This window comes from Caretta caretta, chromosome 2 (genome assembly GCF_965140235.1).
Source record: "Caretta caretta isolate rCarCar2 chromosome 2, rCarCar1.hap1, whole genome shotgun sequence".
Lineage (NCBI taxonomy): Eukaryota > Metazoa > Chordata > Testudines > Cheloniidae > Caretta > Caretta caretta.
The window spans coordinates 157,827,999-157,849,340 of NC_134207.1; the positions used below are offsets into that span (position 1 = coordinate 157,827,999).

Below are 21,342 nucleotides of genomic sequence, written 5' to 3' on the forward strand. Positions count from 1 at the left end.
AATGTTTGGGGATATTAAATTAGGCAAGTGGAAAGATATATATTTATATCCTCTTTAATTATATCCTTAATAAGTTTTTGTTATTAGCAAAATTCAAAACAACCTCCATACAAATTAAGCTATGGCAAGTAAGTAATTTCCCCTTGCTATGGTCTTTGCTATTAGAAAGAAAGTGATTTGTGAACTGAAGTTATGTTCTCTGTCTGAAATGCACTTTCTTTTAGACTGCCAAAAGGCAGATTTACATAAACGCCCTTTTGACTAAACACATCTTTGGAGTGATTATTCAGACATTCTTGTTAAGAGCTTTCAGAGCTCTTCTAAATGGGTCACTATGGTCTGTCAGGTGTATAATGTATAAAAGTGTCTAAATATATACTGACTTCTTTTTAAAAAAGGTATTTTCAGAAGCAACAATCTATCAAAAATCTACCCATAGGCACCTCTACAGCACACTTTTCTACTCTAGCAAATAAAAACAACCAAGCAAGTCACCAGACTGGAAATGTGGTGCACCTTTCCCTTTCCCTTTTAATCATTTATCAAGACAACACAAAGACTTAATGATAGAGTTTCAGCTTCAGCTATGAATTTCTGTGCTTTTCATGAATGTCAAGCTCTCAAATAACCTTTTCCATAAATTATTATTTGTGAATGTTGTCTCCTAAATGGGACAGTCACAGAGAGAAGTAAAGTCCTATTTCACAATAAGTTTATTATTTAACTTGTTTAATAGGTCACGATATCAGACATGCAGTGCTACTGGGTTGTATGGTGCTTTTTGAGGAGGAGGAGTTCAAAGTGACATGTTTTCTTTATGGTTTAAGCTTGATTTCACAGTGCTCATATCACAAAACAAATGTTGTACGATTGGGTAGGTCGTGATCATCGTTTCGAAGAGGAGACCTATGCAATATCATCTAAAATCACCTTTTGCGTTCAACACTAAGGCTATGTCTATGTTCAAACCACTGCAGCTGCACTGGTGTAGCACTTGAGTGGAGACACTCACTACAGTGATGGCAGGGGTTGTCCCATCGCGGTATTTAAACTACCTCCCTGAGAGGCAGTAGCTGGGTTGATGGAAGAATTCTCTGTTGACATAGTGCTGTTTACAGCAGGGGTTAGGTTGGCTTAACTACATTGCTCAGGGCTGTGGATTTTTCACACCCCTGAGTGATGTAGCTTGGGTCCACCTAACTTTTTAGTGTAGACCTGGCCTAAGCTGCTGTCACTCATTTCATTTATGCAACTGAGTTTACAAATAATTACCCAAATGAGATTACATCTTCAGCTATGTCTACACTACAAGCACAGCACAGCAATGGAAGTGGTTTTTCTTCTCACTGTAGTAAATCCACCTCTTGAGAGGCAGTAGCTAGGCTGACAAAAGAATTCTTCCACTGACCTAGGGTTGTCTATACCCAGTCTTAGGTCGTCCTAAATATGTCTCTTGCGGTACGAGATTTTTTTTTTCACACCCCCTAAGAAACATAGTTAGGTCAAGCTGAGTTTTAGGCTTTGGTTTAGACATTCTGAGAGAAGTATGAGCAGTAGTCCAATTCCTTTAGTTTCTCTTTCATTCTGTAGCCGAGCCAAGCGAGGTTCATTACTGTTACGGTGACATTCAAAAAAAGAAAAGGAGTACTTTTTAGAGACTAACAAATTTATTTGAGCATAAGCTTGGGATGAAGGGCAATTCCTTTGATGTAGTATTTGTATGTTGACTGTTCTTCACTATTGCAGACCACATCTGTTATCTTTCTCTTGGAGTACTGTGTATCCTTTCTGTAATTTCTTCTGATTTTTGTGTGTATGTTTTGCCAGGGGGAAATCTTCTAGGACGATTACTTTTGATCAATTTAAAGAAGCTCTTCAAGAACTCTCCAAGAAACGATTTAAAGACCAGAGCAATGAGGAAGCAGTTCAAGAAATACATAAACTAATAGAAGGAAAAGCCCCGATCATATCTGGAGTAACGGTACAGTAGTACTTTAGTAGTGACATACAATAAATCTCACTCTCCTTTCCAAAGCTGTTTCTTTTTAGGAGCCTAAACACTGACTCAGAGACTTTATTTAAGATCAAAAAGGACTATTGTGATAATCTAGCCCAGTGGTGAGCAACCTGTGGCCCATCAGGGTAATCCACTGACAGGCTGCCAGACAGTTTGTTTCCATTTGCACGGTTGTCTGCAGCTCCCAGTGGCCACGGTTTGCCGTTCCCGGCCAATGGGAGCTTCAGGAGGCCGTGCAAATGTAAACAAACTGTCTGGCGGCTCACCAGCAGATTACTCTGATGGGCCGCAGGTTGCCCACCACTGATCTAGGCTGAGCTCCTGCATATTGCATTCTACAGAATCTTACCCACCCACTTCTGAAATAGACCCCCAACCTCTGCCTGAGTTACTGGAGTCCTCAAATCACAGTTTAAAAACTTCAAGTTACAGAGAATCCATCATTTACTTTAGTTTAAACCAACAAGTTACCCATTCCCCATGCTGCAGATGAAGGTGAAAAAACCCCTGGGTCTCTGGCACTCTGACCTGGGGGAAAATTTCTTCCCGACCCCAAATATGAGAATCAGTTAGACCCTGTGCATGTGGGCAAGACCCACCAGCCAGACACCTGGGAAAGAATTCTCTGTAGTAGTAACTCAGAGCCCTCCCTATCTAGTGTTCCCATCACTGGTCATTGCAGATATTTGCTGCTGAGGTGAACTGGGCACTGGCATGGGCCTGCTTGAAATGTTTGTGCTGAAATAAACGGCAACAAAGCTCATGAAATATCTCCGTATCACACTATTACAAAGGATACTACATAGTCCTACTATGCTGGCAGAGCTATGCTGCTCAGTACCACCCAATAAGAAAGGAAAATCAAAATAGTCAAGAAAGCTCTAGCATGTGATCTGAGCAGAGAAATATTAGTTATAAGTTGTGCTGCAAGAAAAATGGGAGTTAAATACAAGACTTGTTAAACAACTTTAAAATATTTTGATTAAATCCACAAAACCAAAGAAAGTAAGGACTTAAGTCTTAAAGTAAAACTAGCGCATGATATGAGCCATGTGGACATGGGAATGTTAAGGGCAGAATTCTCAGTTTTATATGGTCTGTTCTTAAATCTATTCTCTCCCCCCCCGCCACTAAAGACTGTCAGACCCATAATGTTGTTCAGTGTTTTTGATATTGGTAGAGATACTGTTAGATAGCTTAGTCCCAATAGATAGGTTTTGTGTAACAAAACCAAGTTTTACAAAGCCTAGTGTTGATAGATTTGTTTATTTTTAATATCAAGTTTGGTTGCTTTCCTCCCCTCCACCCCATTTCCCTACTTCTGTCACCCAAACAATGCAGCATCTGGCCCAGTTACACGGGCTTATTTATTTTCACTATCAAAACTGCGTGAAATGCAAAATGAAATAGACAACATACAAGATAAAAAGTAACATAGGACCAGTTTCTGGAAGAGTTTTAAAAACATGCTTCAATTTAAGTATCTGAGTACTCCCGCTGAAGTTAAGACAATGGGACAATTCACTTGCTTAAAGTTAGGCATGTGTTCAACTATCTTACTGAAACTGAGCCCAGGTCTTTTAATTAAAACTTTAATTTTAAACAGTCTTTCCAAGGAGAGGTTTTGGGACAAATGCCAATACACAGTCAGAGTTTCTGGAGAAGAGAGACAGATTCAGAGAGAGCAATCTTCATAATCCTTATAGTACTTACCAGGTTTTTACAGGATCTTTGAAATCTGTGATAACTATAATGTTGCTGCAGTTCTAAGGTTGGGTTTGATTAATTAAGAGCCAAATCTTGTTTCTGTTTAAAATCAGCAGTAACTTTGCAATTGACTTAAATGGGATGTGATTCACCCTTTATCGTATTTGACATCTGCCAAAATAATGTTACATTTCAGCCTCGCTGGCATGCTTAACCTTGTGAACTATATTAACTAACTCACTACTTACTTTGATTTGTATACATTCTATAAAGCTTACTCCAGGCCCCTTCTAATCTTTGGTGTTGTCAGTCAGTAGGTACTGAAATGAGCACTGGCTAATAATGCACACATACCTGCTTCCTGCATGTGTTGAGGGGCATTGAGTGGTTTGCAGATGTACAGTGTAGCACTGTGTAAGTGCTTAGTATTCTCAATGAGATAGGCCAACACAGTAGCAGTGGTAGGGAGGCAGAATGACTCTCCCCTGCATTGCTCCCTCTTGTACCTGCAAGTTATTGCATAGATAACATGGAAGTAAGGGGGGGTGGGGTGGGGTGGAAAAAAATCAAACCCGGGGAAACGAGGGCCGATTTGAATTAGTTTTTATTCCTTATGCAGGACTTCTAAATTGATACATTTAACAGTTATGCTCTCATAAGTGAAACTCAGATGGGATCCTGTGGCTCTTAAAATATGCTGTGAGGAGCTCTCCATCATTGCTTTGGGCAGGGTTCTGATCGAGGTGGCGCCCAGTTTTTTTCCTGTTCCCCTGAAGGTTGAAGGAGGGGTCAGAGCGTGCCTGTTGTTCTTGGTGACCATGAGGTGTTAACAGATGCAACAGCCCGTAATATCGTGTAAACCTGAGTTGGAAGCTTTCCACAGTAGTCTGTCTACTAATCTAGTAACTCCAGATACTTTCCTCAATCATCAGGTGTCTAGGAGAAAAGCTTATTCTGAGAGCTAGTAGCCAGAATGACATTTAATTGAGATACAAAGTTGTTTGCAATGGCACCCAGAAAGGATTTGATCCAGCCATCTCTTCATGCCAGTCTAGTTTAATTTGAGATTTACCACCGTGCAGAGAGGAGCAATACGTTTTAAGACATTAGTAGAGAGGCCAGTGAAATATTTTCCAAGAGTTACTTTTTTGTTTTATGCTTTTGGCTGTTCATGTTTTAACTGATTTTGTGTTTGCGTATCAGGGCTGTGCATTCAGTTCTGCTGAAGACAGAATTAATCTGTATTTCTTGGTATGTGTATCTGATGGTCTTTTTAGGCTTCAGGGGGCCATTTTGGGGGCCCAAATAATATTTTGGGCATATCCCACTATTTCAGTTGCTGGATGATGTAAATAATATGAAGTGGGACTCAGGTGTTGGTAGACTTCAGTGGAAGATCAAGGGCTTTTGATGGCTTACCTTCTTGGGTTGAATTTTGGCTGAGGTTTTTTGTGGTGGGGCACATCTATTTTAAAGGACTGCCCATTCTTGCTTAGGGAGATCTCCGCTTCAGCAGTGAGATCTACAAGTCCTTGCTTTTGAGATTGGAGGGTGCTATAAGGGATTCATTTTTTTTTCTTCAGAATGTTTTTCAAATGACAAAATTATCTGTTGATTGATATGATTGGAAAGACAACAGTTGGCAGCCAGATACTAAGATGAGTGGAAATGTTGATCTGTATCCTGGAATGTGAGCTGCATCAGCATTCCTGTAAAACATTATAAAATGGTTATGCATTGCAAACAGATGTGTTGGAACATTGATTTTTGCGCAGGGGTTTTCTCTCATGTTGGCAGAAGCATGGAAACTGAAATTGCAACTGATGGCTCAGATGTTTGGGATAGTGACGATAACTGAGTGAGGGGAAGAGAGGTAATTCTTGGGAGTCCAGAGAATGTCGTAAATTAATTCCATTCCAATTTTGGTAGTGAAAGACGTATTTTGGGAAAGTGCCTGTGACAAATCAAGATGACCCAGATTTTGTCATGGGTCTTTTGTGTCTCTCAGCACTTTATCTACCCATTCTACACCAAGCAGCTCTCGATATTTCAGAAAATGCCTTAGGCAGCTTAATTTGGCAATCCAGAATGGATTCTCTGTAGAAGGGCTAGAAGTTTAACTCTGCTCTGCTGGAAAATGCTGGATTCAATATTTACTTTCATTTTTTTTTAAAGTGGAGTTCTGTTCAGCTTTGTTCTTTTCCAGGTTTACATGTGCAAATGGTATATAGGTGCAGATATATAGGTACGTGCATGCACACGCTTTTTTTGTGATTGAAAATATTCATTAGGGGCTGGATCATAAAATGGTGTCGTGACAACAAAAGGTCAGTTGTATCTGAACTATTGTCTTGAGAATAATTTACTTGGAGGCACCGTATAAATAAAAAAACAAAGTGTGGCTAATTTATCATCCAATTCAAGCAGTTGGAAGGGTTACTAAATTAAAGAACAGAAATGTTTGCCTGCTCTTCAGCTAAAAACCATCATTGTGAAGGAGAAGATAGGTGGTTTGCTAAGTGGGTTAAGTAGCACTGTATTTAAAGTAACCACATAGTTAATTCAAACACAGTGCTACTTTTTGTTTTTTAGGCACAGGCGGGGACAAGCACAAACTTCATACCTCTCTTCAAATGTTAGAAGATGTCATTTACATCAGAAACAAACATTGACCCAGAGGCCATACAGCAAGAAGTAAAACTCCTTTAACTTAGCAGGATGGGGAGGTCATTTGGGTGCTCCAGTTGAATAGCAATCCTTGAAGCATTGAAGGAAAAGGGAAATTTAGATGCTTTGGTCTAAGGGTTGGCTTCTCTTCCAAGTTCTGTCACTATAACACCCAAGTATCATACTTTTCAGGCTGCTGGACAACTTAACCCTTTTTCAGAAGAAGGGGTTCCTGTCCACTTTTAGAAACGTGATGATGAATGTATTGGGAAGGTGTGAACTACAGACCTGTAATCCCCTCACCAGTAATTGTAAAGCACTGTCTAAAATTCAAGTTATCAGGCTGAAGTCCTGTTTGAACTGATACCCCTGGCCCATGTGAGATATAAAATCAGTTTACTCCCAGACAAAGAGATACATGGTTCAGATTAAAAAGAAAAGGAGTACTTGTTGCACCTCAGAGACTATCAAATTTATTTGAGCATAAGCTTTCGTGAGCTACAGCTCACTTCATTGGATGCATGTATGAAGTGAACTGTAGCTCACGAAAGCTTATGCTCAAATAAATTTGTTAGTCTCTAAGGTGCCACAAGTACTCCTTTTCTTTTTGCGGATACAGACTAACACGGCTGCTACTCTGAAACCAATGGTTCAGCTTGCATCGTAATATTTTAGACTATAAAATGTTTCCTAGATTGTAAACTCTTTGGGCCAGAGATCATACCTTCTTCTGTATTTCAAAAGAGTCTGCTCAGAACAAATAAAGGAGTAGAGTGGATAAAGTTATAGCCCACATGGCAAAACAAAATCAGAGCTAAATAAATTTGCCATCATCTCAAACATGCATGCCATTTACTAATGTGAATTTAAAAGAACTCGTACAGAAGAGTCCATACAGGGGCAGCTGTTTCTTTGCTCCATACTGTATAGTGCAGATGTGCTACTAAGAAGAGTACATCTATTCCCACCTATGGTTTATCCATGGACCAATTGCCAGTCCAGCCCTCATACTTAGTTTTGTCCATGACTGAAGAGACAACACTTTGATAGAGCAAGTTGCGTACACAACAGCGCATATAGGGAGTTCTGCTGAAATTTGAAACATCTCATAAGCCAGCTGAAGAACCTGTATAAATATCCTACAGGTTTACTTGTAACAAACTAGTGTCCACTGGATCCCTGTCACAGGGTCTATGCCGGCACTCCCACTTTTGTGCATGAACTCTGTGTTTAGGCTGGTATAATAAAGAGTCCCACCACCTTCTTCAGTGGTTTCACCTTTGTGTCTTTATTTACAGTGTTCTTGTGCAGTCCCAATTCCCTCAACAACAATCACACCACAGACCCCTCCCAGGGTCTTCTGGCTCTTGAGGTTCCTTCCAGTAGGTAAGGAGACAGAGAAACAGCCCTCCTGTCTCCTCCCAGGCCAACAACCCCTCACTGAGGTTTTCTCAGGGCTTTTATAGCCCCCCCCCAGTCTTTAGCCCAGCTATTCCCACTCAGCCCATCTTGTTGCTCTGAGCTAGCCCTCATTAGGGCTTACAGCTGGGCTCCCTGCTGCATACCTATGTCTCTCTACCTGGCTTTTTGACCAGAGAGCTGTCTGCAGCCAGCATTTTGGTATTGCTTTAAAGGGGGTTTTACCCCTGACCTGCCACAATCCCTTTCATTTGAAGGCAAGATTTCCTCTTTTCCTTGCTTGCATCAGAATAGCAGGGATGAAGAAGCAATATGAGGGACGCAGTTTGGTTTTCTGGAGGCTAAAATAAGTCTCTGTAAACAACCACATGCTTGCTTTGAAAAAAATCTTCCCATTCAGGCCCCCTGCGTTATGGGTACTTTGGATATTTTTTTTAGTCCAGGCTTAGTATAAGTGTAGTTAAGTCAGAAGCCTAAAAAGTTATTGAAGATCAGTATTTCTATTGGACAGCTTAATTCTTTTAAATACCTGGATATATAAAGAACAGTTGACCTTAACCAAATCATGCTCTGTGGTATCTCCACTGATCTCTGACAGAAGAGACCTGGAAAGATGAAAGTCCTTGTCTTTGTAGGAAAACAGACCTGCTTGAAATGTACATCTTACCATGATAGTTTTGTCCACATCCTCCCAATCTCACATTCCACTGCCATTTGTTTCATGGATGTAGAAAAGTATTTTATTCTTATATTAACCAAGAATTCATTAGAAGTAAATGAGTTTGGCCAAAGGAGCATTTTGCATTTCCTAAATCTGTATAGCAGCGAGTCTGAAATTCTCTGGGTTGATCTTTTGATAAGGATGAGAAACCCATTCATTAATCACTACAGAGTGAGAGCAAATTAGATTGTGGAAGGAACTAAATCTGCCTGTGCTATCTGCCTATGTTTTCAAAGACATGGTCTACACTGAACTTCACCGTTTCTTTAGTGTTCTGTTAATGTAAGCAAAGCATTTAGAAAACTAGTAAGTGTAGTGGGAGTAGTATCGTCTGAGTGTTCATCTATCTGAGCATCTACAAATTTCACAATCTGTGAACGTATCTGGACCAAGAAAACCTGGAAGACAAAGAAATGGAAACTGATGCTATTGTATTATTATCTCTAATGTCTTTTGAACAAATCCAAAAGAAATATGAAATTGCCAAGGTAGAATTGTCTGTCTGTTGGATGTTCACACTTCTGGAAGCATGGTGGACAGTTTGTCTCTTGGGAAACTGTGCTAACAGAAGGCCAGACAGGCTTGTCATCACCTGCTTATAGTACAAACAAGGGTGGGATTCTTCTCAATACCTTCAGATACAACTGGCGAAAAGACCTTTGCATTACTCAGTTAATTTGCAAAAAGAAAAGGAGTACTTGTGGCACCTTAGAGACTAACCAATTTATGCCACAAGTACTCCTTTTCTTTTTGCGAATACAGACTAACACGGCTGTTACTCTGAAACCTGTCAGTTAATTTGGAGAGACACTCTGTCAGTCTCCATGGATGCTACTTTTATGTTTCTTACATATACTTCTTGAATCCCCTGGTGCTGGAACTGTTCTCAATAGATGGCTCCAGCTTGTGATGGAAATGCACATAATGGGTGGGATCACTATTTTCTTCGTTCTAAGATCATGAAATTGATACACTGTTTTGAAGGCTTGTGGTCTGATTTTTCAGAGGTAATGAGCATCCGCATTTTCCAATGGCTTTACTGGGAATTGTGGTTGCTTGGTGACTTTGCAACATGAGAGTTTAAAATCATTAGCAAGTTGATGTGAAGGCCAATAGCAAAGTCCACAGATCTGAATTTAGTGGAAAACGAGATCAGTGGTTTTCAAACTTTTTTTCTGGGGAGTTGAAGAAAATTGTTGATGCCTGTGACCCAACAGAGCTGGGAATGAGGAGTTTGGGGTGGGCTCAGGGCTGGGGCAGAGGGTTGGGGTTCAGGAGGGGGTCAGGGCTCTGGGCTGGGGGTGCGGGCTCTGGGGTGGGGCCGGGGTGAGGGGTTTGGGGTGCAGGAAGGGGTTCCAAATTTGTGGGGGGCTCAGGGCTGGGGCACAGATTTACCTCTGGCAGCTCCCAGTCAGTGGCGCAGCCGGGGTGCAGAGGCAGGCTTTCTGCCTGTCCTGGCACTGTGGACCATGCTGCTTCCCGGAATCAGCCAGCAGCAAGTCTGGCTCCTAGGCAGAGGAGCGTGACTCTCACCTGCAGGCACCGCCCCCCCCTGCCTCCGCCCCCTCCCCCCCCGATTTCCAGCCAATGGGAGTTCGCAGACGGTGCTTGGTTGGGGGTAGCACGCAGAGCCCCGTGGCCCCGCTGCTGGCTGCTTTTGGGCGCAGCGCAGTGCTGGAACAGGTAGGCACTAGCCTGCCTTAGCTGGGCAGCACCACCGAGGGGACTTTGAATGTCCTGGTCAGCGGCGCCAACCAGACTGACCCAGCGCTTGACATGCTGCGACCCAGTACTGGGTCATGACCCGAACTTTGAAAAATGCTGAACAAGATGATTAGAGAAATGAGGAAGAGTTGCTAAATTGTAGGATGGGGCTGTTTTGTTACATCTATTGTGATCTACCACACTTTAGAGAGAGTATTGCTACAGCACTGAAAACGGGTTTGACCCTTACTGATGAAGTATGGACTTTCTGTTGATGTGCATTAGACCTAGCATTGGGGTTCTATGGGGTAACAGTAGAAAATTGTGTAGATACCTGGGGAAATAACTCACAACATGAAGCAAGTTCCCAGATAAATGACTGGCAACTTCTGAAAACAAATGTAGCAATATTGTTTGTGCATTGTAACATTGACATTGGAGAAATTCTGCACTGATGTACACTTTCTGCAGTCCCATTGAAACCAATGGGATTAAATAAATTGTACATCTGCTCAGAAATTGACTTTGGGTGTGTGTGTTCCATCTGAACTTCAGCAATCACAGGGCTGGAATTGGGTTATATGGACAAGTCTGCTAAATCTCTACTTATCACTACTGGTTTTTTTGGGGGGGGGAGGAGGTGGGTGCGGGGGACAGAGTTGGGAGTGGAAGGAAGAGAAAAAGTTGGAGAATATCATTTTTCATCCAACTTTTTAATTTGAGATGTGCCCTTACAACCCATCAGAACTGAATTCTGTCCTGCGGACTGATCTGCTGAAGTTTAAGGAAGTCACCTAAAATGTAGAGGGCGTCTCATGACATGAGAATGTATAACTTGTGGAAAACCGAAGTTCGGCAGAGATGAAGATGAGGCAAGTGCTACACAATGTGTGTGTTTTAAAACAGGGACAGTGATCTTAAATAACTTCACACTGCAAAGATTGTGTCTTGCATGGGGATTATTTCTGTTTACAAAACAAACAGCCTTAATTGTTGGTAGCATCCTGTGGTGTGCGGGTAAAGAACTATTTTAGCAACAATGTTCTATAAACACATATGGGAAAAAACTAAGTTTACCCCTTTGACTACTTACTAATAAGCTTTGCTTTTTGCAAGTTTCCAACCCTTACAGCCCTTGCTTCCAGTGTCTGGGGAGATTGAAGAATACTTTGGCAAGCATCACAGCTTGATTAACTTTTTTTCTGCTTACTTGGGGTCATTCGCTCATCCTACAGACCATACAATCTGCTCTGGCTTCTTTATATTTTTAATAAGCTTGGGTCAGCACTGTCCAAACAGGCAGGAGGTGCTTGTAGCAGGAAGCTCCTGGCTCTCACTTACAGAGAGGGAATTAGGGACCTATAAATAAACCTAACCAATAAATGCCCCAAATGTATTTTGTCTTACAACCTGCCCTTTGCTGATATGCTGCTGCAACTGTTGTTCTGAGCACCCAAGGCGCTGAGATGAGGGGGTTCTCCCCTCCACTTCCAGCCTATATAACAGATGGGGACACATGTTGTTGCTCACCAATTGCCTAATTTAGCTGTTCCTTAGACTGAAAATCATGTGTCTATGGGTGGCGGCGGAGGATGGAGAGGAAAGGGCCATGTGTTTTGCACCAAAGCCCTGACTAACCCTTTGCTCACGCCTGTTGCAAACTCCATGCTCTGTGTAATTACATTGGTATTTTAAATTATTTTTTGGCAGTTATCAATGTTTTTTGGCCCACTGAACTCTTTACAGCAAGTGATGTGGGGGCTGGAGGGGAGACTTGACTATTCACAGGAGCCTGGGTACTTCACAGTAAACTGGTCCTGAATTCTGCAGCAAGAATCCCAGGCTTTCTGCTGCTCCTGACGGGCATGTCATGTCCTGAGACTGCTGCATTTGCAGTAGGTGGTAACGTATTGCGTATGTGCTGAAATAGCTCTACAAATAATACACATGTATGCAAGCATTCTACATGCGGTGCAAGGTGGATATGGAACCCACAGCCCACACAACGGTCTTAGTTCTTACAATCCCATTTCAAAAACACCATGTGTGGTGGTCTGCCTGGAAGAAAGCAGAACTGGGTTATTTGCTACAAGGAAATTAACAAGCTAACTCTGTGCCTGAGGTCTAGCATGTCTCCCATATCAGTCAGCTGTGAATTAGGACAGCTGCAGCAGTGGACAGTTGTGGTCAGCATTAATACAAATAGCTGTGGAGTATCTAAGCTGCCCACACTCCAGCATGTGACTATCTATATACAGAGTACATGTCAGATTCACTAATGCTTTGGGTACATATTAACAACAGTAAGATCCCTGATGGGCATCAGGCCAAGAGTCCAACTCTGCTGTCCTGTTGTCTGAGCTTATTCATTTTATTACACTTTGGTTTTGTCTAGCTGTGCAGCTGAGGCAAGTGCTGATGGGGGGTGTATTTCCTACTATCACTGTGACTGCAGTGTACTGGTGATCTGTGATAAATCAGGACAAACAAAATAAAGCCCCATATAAAGTAATGCCATGCCAAAACACACCAATAAAATATACATATTTGCAAGATGGCTTCTTCCCAGCCATCATTTTCATTTCTGTATGAATCCAGGGGAAAAAAACATTTTGGAAGCTCCACTTTACAAGATAGTAGGGAAAAAAGGCCCCAACTATCTTTCAACAAAATTATTTGAGAAATAAATGCTCCAGAAGCCTCATTCTTGCTGCTGTTACCAATGTTTTCTGTAATGTTGGCCTATCTCCACATCAAAACCAAGCCCCAAAGTTGCACTGTAGAACATCTTATTGTGTACTAGTAGCTGAAAGCCCATCCTGTCTCCCCAGTGTAATCAGTAAAGTCATAAGTATAAAAAAGCTGCAAACTTGAATGATGTTTGGGATTATTGTGTTTGCTGGTTGTGGCATTGTGTGGGTGGGTGTGTTAATTTGTGAGGGGGGTTGTATTGTTTTGGGAGAATTGTGTTGATTTGTGCGGATGGCAGTTGGACCAAGTAATCCACCATCTGTGCAGTCTCCCTCATACAATCAATGAAATTGTTCCATGCAAACTCACTGTAGAGTAAGGGTGGTGATTGGTTGAGCTACCTCTGATCTCGCAATGGTCTGACTCTTGGCATAGCCCAGCGCATGCCTTACTGTAGCTGTATACTGCACAGGTATAATTCATAAAGTCAAAATGGCTGAAAACTTAAAAAATGGACAATAGCAGACCAGGAATCCCGGTGATGCTCGAACCTGGTGATATTCTGAACAGAGAGCCCTGAACCGCACTTGCAGCAGTTTCCATCATTTCAGTGACTCAACAGACATTTCAGGTGTGTTGGGTTTGTTTGCAGGGAGGGGAGGGGAGAAGTGTATACATTGGTTTATTCAATATCTAACAAAAAGTTTACATAATTTTTAAGGCCACCTCCACTATGTTGTTGTTATGTTGCACGTCCTCATCAGATGTCGTTAGTCTAAAGCAAAACATAATTTGGAAACATTCAGCTTCATTATTTAATTGGTGATGGGGGCACGTGGCTCTCAGCGGTGGAGGGGCCTTGACATTGGAGTCTGTATCTGCCTTTGGTGTACTAAAACCTGAGTGTGTTGACCTTTAGGACAAAGTGAAAGTAGTGCTTTTCTTCTCTCAGCTCTCTTGACAAAGGGGGTACATATTTGAGTTGTGTTGTATTTAATGGAAGTTGTTTGTCTGCTAATGTGACCAGATAGACTGGTCACATTTCTTCTAACAAAACTATTTTGTGGAGAAATCTCCTTATTTTTCTTTATTAAACAAAACAAAGTTGTCCTCCATTAATTTTTTTCCCTTATTTAAAAAAAAATGGAAAACAACTTTTGGGGTATTTTGGAGGGGTGGGGTGGAGAGATAGAGGGTTGTGAATTTTTTTGTGTTCTGTTTAGGTTTTTATACTGCACTTATTGCTGTAGTATCTGAGCGCCTTCCAGTAGTGCATCTAGCAGTGTGATTACACATCGGTCGTGGTGTTTGTTCTCTCATCGGCTCCCCAGAGGGAGAAGCGTGTGTGATGGAGTGTCTTGGTTTGATAGGGTGTTGTTATTCTTGTGTACCTGTTGCTATGTGTTTATAGTAGAGAAGGCAGGTGGGGAGATCGTGATGGTCCTTTAGTTCCTGGGAGAGTTCATCCCAGGAACTGAGACGACCCCTAGAGAAGGTTCTGCACAGAAAAGCTTTCCTCTTGTTGTTGAGAGTTCCATTGTACCAGAGGAGAGTAACTGTCAGTTACGGCCGGCAGTCTTGTAGATATCCTGAGCCCACACTATGGCGCTTTGAAGATAAGGACTGAGACCTTGAACTTGATTAGAAATACTCTGGGAAGCCAGTGTAGAGGGCGGGTCTGGTATGCTGTCAGTCACCTGTGCACTGCAGCATTTTGTGCTAGCTGAAGTTTCCTAAGGGCTGAAGGTATATTGCATTGCTGAAATCTATCCAAGAGGTGGGTTTTTTTGGTGATTTTTATCATTTTTATTCCCAATGTTATCAAAATTATTATCAACACTGGTTTGCTGAAAAGTGGGTTTAGATAAAAAAAAATGTTTGGTTTTTTTTTTTTTAAGTCTTTCAAAACCTGCAAACAGAAACAACTTTGAAATTATGAAATCTTTCGTGAATTATTTTTTTAGATTTTTTTTTTTTACCAGAATGTGTTTCATGTCAAGAATCCTTTGTACTGTAAGTTTTTGTAAATCAAGAAAGAAACCTAAAAGACAGCAAACAATTGCATGTTAACTATTCTCTTTTGTCCTGAAGGGGGCTTTGTCTCAAAGAAAGCACTTTCTTTCCCCTAACATGCACTGGACCGCACAAAAATAGTAGGTTTCAGAGGAACAGCCGTGTTAGTCTGTATTCGCAGAAAGAAAAGGAGTACTTGTGGCACCTTAGAGACTAACCAATTTATTTGAGCATGAGCTTTCGTGAGCCACAGCTCACTTCATCAGATGTGTACCGTGGAAACTGCAGCAGACTTTATATACACACAGAGAATATGAAACAATACCTCCTCTCACCCCTGTCCTGCTGGTAATAGCTTATCTAAAGTGATCAGCAGGTGGGCCATTTCCAGCACAAATCCAGGTTTTCTCACCCTCCACCCCCCCACACAAATTCACTCTCCTGCTGGTGCTAGCCCATCCAAAGTGACAACTCTTTACATAATCAAGTCGGGCTATTTCCTGCATAGATCCAGGTTCTCTCACTTCCCCCCCACCCCCATACACACACAAACTCACTCTCCTGCTGGTCTAAACTGACCACTCTCCAAGTTTAAATCCAAGTTAAACCAGAATATCTGGGGGGGGGGGGGGGTAGGAAAAAACAAGAGGAAACAGGCTACCTTGCATAATGACTTAGCCATTCCCAGTCTCTATTTAAGCCTAAATTAATAGTATCCAATTTGCAAATGAATTCCAATTCAGCAGTTTCTCGCTGGAGTCTGGATTTGAAGTTTTTTTGTTTTAAGATAGCGACCTTCATGTCTGTGATTGCGTGACCAGAGAGATTGAAGTGTTCTCCGACTGGTTTATGAATGTTATAATTCTTGACATCTGATTTGTGTCCATTTATTCTTTTACGTAGAGACTGTCCAGTTTGACCAATGTACATGGCAGAGGGGCATTGCTGGCACATGATGGCATATATCACATTGGTGGATGTGCAGGTGAACGAGCCTCTGATAGTGTGGCTGATGTTATTAGGCCCTGTGATGGTGTCCCCTGAATAGATATGTGGGCACAATTGGCAACGGGCTTTGTTGCAAGGATAAGTTCCTGGGTTAGTGGTTCTGTTGTGTGGTATGTGGTTGTTGGTGAGTATTTGCTTCAGGTTGCGGGGCTGTCTGTAGGCAAGGACTGGCCTGTCTCCCAAGACTTGTGAGAGTGTTGGGCCATCCTTTAGGATAGGTTGTAGATCCTTAATAATGCGTTGGAGGGGTTTTAGTTGGGGGCTGAAGGTGACCGCTAGTGGCGTTCTGTTATTTTCTTTGTTAGGCCTGTCCTGTAGTAGGTAACTTCTGGGATTTCAACAATTTCCATCCCACCACCAACCTCAGCCTGGTCCAGTCCACACAAGAGATCCACTTCCTGGACACTACAGTGCTAATAAACAATGGCCACATAAACACCACCCTATACCGGAAACCTACTGACCGCTATTCCTACCTGCATGCCTCCAGCTTTCACCCTGACCACACCACACGATCCATCGTCTACAGCCAAGCTCTGCGATACAACCGCATTTGCTCCAACCCCTCAGACAGAGACAAACACCTACAAGATCTCTGTCAAGCTTTCTTACAACTACAATACCCACCTGCAGAAGTAAAGAAACAGATTGATAGAGCCAGAAGAGTTCCCAGAAGTTACCTACTACAGGACAGGCCTAACAAAGAAAATAACAGAACGCCACTAGCGGTCACCTTCAGCCCCCAACTAAAACCCCTCCAACGCATTATTAAGGATCTACAACCTATCCTAAAGGATGACCCAACACTCTCACAAGTCTTGGGAGACAGGCCAGTCCTTGCCTACAGACAGCCCCGCAACCTGAAGCAAATACTCACCAACAACCACATACCACACAACAGAACCACTAACCCAGGAACTTATCCTTGCAACAAAGCCCGTTGCCAATTGTGCCCACATATCTATTCAGGGGACACCATCACAGGGCCTAATAACATCAGCCACACTATCAGAGGCTCGTTCACCTGCACATCCACCAATGTGATATATGCCATCATGTGCCAGCAATGCCCCTCTGCCATGTACATTGGTCAAACTGGACAGTCTCTACGTAAAAGAATAAATGGACACAAATCAGATGTCAAGAATTATAACATTCATAAACCAGTCGGAGAACACTTCAATCTCTCTGGTCACGCAATCACAGACATGAAGGTCGCTATCTTAAAACAAAAAAACTTCAAATCCAGACTCCAGCGAGAAACTGCTGAATTGGAATTCATTTGCAAATTGGATACTATTAATTTAGGCTTAAATAGAGACTGGGAATGGCTAAGTCATTATGCAAGGTAGCCTGTTTCCTCTTGTTTTTTCCTACCCCCCCCCCCCCCAGATATTCTGGTTTAACTTGGATTTAAACTTGGAGAGTGGTCAGTTTAGACCAGCAGGAGAGTGAGTTTGTGTGTGTATGGGGGTGGGGGGGAAGTGAGAGAACCTGGATCTATGCAGGAAATAGCCCGACTTGATTATGTAAAGAGTTGTCACTTTGGATGGGCTAGCACCAGCAGGAGAGTGAATTTGTGTGGGGGGGTGGAGGGTGAGAAAACCTGGATTTGTGCTGGAAATGGCCCACCTGCTGATCACTTTAGATAAGCTATTACCAGCAGGACAGTGGGGTGAGAGGAGGTATTGTTTCATATTCTCTGTGTGTATATAAAGTCTGCTGCAGTTTCCACGGTACACATCTGATGAAGTGAGCTGTGGCTCACGAAAGCTCATGCTCAAATAAATTGGTTAGTCTCTAAGGTGCCACAAGTACTCCTTTTCTTTCTACAAAAATAGTACTGGCACTTTGTCTTTAAAATACGGAATAAACAATTACTAATTCTGCAGCACCCGCATAAGAGAGGTGAGCAGTATTATTGGACATTGATCATCTTAGTGCCAGGTGCATCAACTGACCACACCAAAGATGTCACACCTTCTCTGTCTTCTGCCACAATGCAAAAACCACAGAGGTGTAAACTGGGGGTTTGTATTTTTTCTCTTCTCCTCTGACTTAACTATAAATCTACAAAGCTAAATTGTCCAAGATGGCCACTATCTCACCTCCGCTTCTGGTCACAAATGAAGTTCTCATGATCCCGCATGGCTTTGTGAAACACCTTTTTCTCTCCTTTCACCCCGACTGTTGAGTAAAAGCCAGGTCACCTATTTCTTGCCCAAAAATGTGGTTTTAGTGGTACCACCCCCGCCTTTTGCCCAGTAGCCAGAGCACTCACCCAGGACGTGGGAAACTGAGGTTCTCCTAGTCTCATGTGGAGCAGGGATTTGAACCCAGGTCACCTATCTCCCAGGAGACTACCCTAACCATTGGGCGATAGGATATTCTCTCTAAATCTGTTCTGCTGAAGCTTTTCCACTTTTTAAAAAATAATTATGTATTAGGCCAGAAAGAGTGTGACTCCATAGCTTGATGGGTAGGGCACTTATCTGGATATTCATTGGAGTAGGGACATGAATCCAGATGTTCCACCCTCCCCACCCCAAATAGGAAGCCGCTTTTGAAAATTCATGCCCAAAGCCATTCTGTACTCCAATTTGTAACTAATGAAGTCATTACATCCAGTGCCACAAAACTAACATTTCTCATTTATTTTTGGTCTGTTAAAAGGCATCACTACTCTGCAGTTCCGATATCAACAGTAGTTAATGATTTATAACGTTAAAAGTAGTTTTCTTTTCAATGAAAAGTATTTTCTTGTGTTGTCTTTCTCCCAATAGAAAACCATTTCATCTCCAACTGTATCACGACTTACAGACACGACAAAATTCACTGGTTCCCACAAAGAGAGGTTTGATCCAAGTGGGAAAGGAAGAGGCAAAGCAGGACGAGAAGACCTGGTTGATGCGTCGGGCTATGTGCCTGGGTACAAGCACGCAGGCACATATGATCATAAAGTACAAGGAAGCAAGTAAGCCTGGGGGGGTTAAAAAGAGAGAATATACCTGTAAGAATGATGTAGATGAATCCCACATGTTTCAGTTATCATGAATGTGAAGACTATGTTGGCGAGAAGTGTTTTCAGGAACTGGAACTGATTTCAACATCCGCTGAGATACTTGCAAGCACAGCAACACTTCATTACATTCCTCATGCTTACATTGGCGAAAATATCAAATACAAAGTTGTTGAGCTTTAGACAAGAAACCAAATGGAAGGGCTGTTCTACCACACTTAGTCAATACTGGTAAAAGATCTCAAACATTCCTAAATGTCCAGTTCTTTCTTGGGTATAGAAGAAAACCACTCTCCAGATAGTTGAAAAGAGGGTCACTGTAAATTTTCCTGTGATAGCAGCCTTTCCAAAGAGCACCCCAATATTTATGTAGTTTGATTTGAATACTTATTTATTTGAAAGATGTCTTAAAGAGGATCCAGCTCTGTCCTCAAAGACAAAAATTCAGTATTGTACTAGTGGGAAGTAAATGGTTGTAATATAACAGGTTGCTATCCTGAAAAGAAATAGATTTTCCTAGACCACTGGTGAACAACGAAAGACTTATTCCTCCTTGCTGAGACTATTTAGGTTCCAATGTATTTGTCAGCAGAAAGATGTGGAAGATACTAGCCTTCGTCTCTTTACCCCCCCAAAGCCCAGGACTTCTCAAAACCAATACTGTACTTCCTGCAAGTTACCGCATGTATTGGTAGCATGGTTCTAACTGAAACCACAGGACATAAAAGGCGCTAATGTACTAACATGATCTATGGAGGAGCTAGATATATTGCTAAAGAAGTCGTGATAGAAATATTAATCTTGGTTGCAATCTGGTTTTTGGTCTGCACAGGGCAAGTGAAGGGGGCATTAAGATGATGGATTATACGTTTTAAACTTTATGTTAAGTGTGAACTAAACACCACTGATCAGAGTTTCATTGAGCTAGGCACATATTCTCATGCACATGTACACACATACACAGGCACATGCTCCTTTTTAAGTTGTGACTGCGTTAAGGAAGGTCTGGGACAGCTCTGCAATACCGAAGTTCAAGTAAGGACAACTAAATTATCACCACAAAATAGTAATTTGTTAGTCCTTTATTTTACAGTTAGGTGCGTCTCACCCCCTCTAAAGATATATTACGAACGTTAGCTACATTATTTGTTAAGTGTTCTATGTTTGAAGCTAGGGGCTCTCTTCTCCTCTTATTTGGACTGTCCAGTGTAAGTCAGGAATAATTCCTTGAAGGCAATCAATTTCCACTGGTTTAGAGCTGCTGTAAGAGGAGAATCAGGACCACGGTCTTAATGATCTAACAAACTGGCCACAAGTATCCCATATATGGCTACCATAACAAGTGGTATTAATTGATAAATCACTGAAAAAATCTCACTCATTTGATATTGCTTAAAAAGTAAGGAGAAATATCCATACAGAAAAAGTGTAGGGGCTCATTAGCTGATCTCTATATCCTACATGTGGTTATTGATATTCCACAAAGCAGAATAAGCACCACAATGTATAATATAAAATGATAAAGGAGGACTTTTAGTTGGGTATTTGATTACAACCATTTAAAATTCTGCTTTGCTTTCTATTAACTGAAGTTCAAGCATTAACTTTATAACTTCAGATAGTACAGATAGTACACACTTCTGTTGCCTCTCTGCCACCATCTGTGTCAGGGTTCTAATGTACACCGAACAGGTAGCGTTAGTGAGCTACTTATATACAGTAAGCAGTAACATATGCTAGTTTTTCATGCAGGCCAATACCCTGTATTTGGCACATGTCCAGACACTGAACACAGGTTCTCATCCTTTGAACAGACGGTCTTTTAATTCTGCTGACTTTCTATAGAACTCTTTTTTGTAACTTTGCCACCACTGACCTTTCAAACCAACACATGAACGTGAAACCAAAATAACAATAAATAAAGAGAAGTAGTCCCTCATGGGCTTGGAATTTTTTGTTTGTTTGTTTGATTATAGTTTGTTTTGATTTTGGTTTTCAGGAGAGAGGGAAGTCTGCGCAACCCAGTGCATGCTTTTAAAAGGTCTTGTTTGTGTGTTTTCCGCTTTAAGCCCTCCTTGGTGGCTCTGGTTACCTGACACAATTTTACAGATACACCAGGACTGTCAGTGTGTGGAAATATTTGTTTGTGAAGCCTTTCCAAGCGTTTCAAAGTTATCCACTTTTCCTGAACCATCCAGTTCCTGGAAAAGGAAAGGTTATCCATTTACACATCATACTGGCTACCTGCCTTCCCCTTCAAGGAGAAGTAACAGCATAAACCCACTTTCAGATATTTTTTATGCCCAATTAATTCCAGAAAAGCAGTGGAACACAGAGTAACTGGTAAAGTGTAGACTAGAGAACACATTCCTTCCT

At 41.8% G+C, this 21,342-nt stretch overlaps 1 protein-coding gene across 5 annotated transcripts in view; it reads left to right on the forward strand.

Moving 5' to 3' along the window:
• Positions 1-21,342, forward strand: part of TPPP (tubulin polymerization promoting protein) — a 120,884-nt gene that overhangs the window by 90,603 nt on the left and 8,939 nt on the right. For 3 of the 5 annotated variants that reach the window (XM_075125521.1, XM_075125525.1, XM_075125522.1), the window contains one exon: positions 18,731-18,921. In XM_075125521.1, the coding sequence (XP_074981622.1) occupies positions 18,731-18,921 (191 nt within the window). Of the gene's footprint in view, positions 1-1,827; positions 1,982-18,730; positions 18,922-21,342 lie in introns of all 5 variants that reach the window. The other 2 variants (XM_075125523.1, XM_075125524.1) reach the window with 1 other exon arrangement.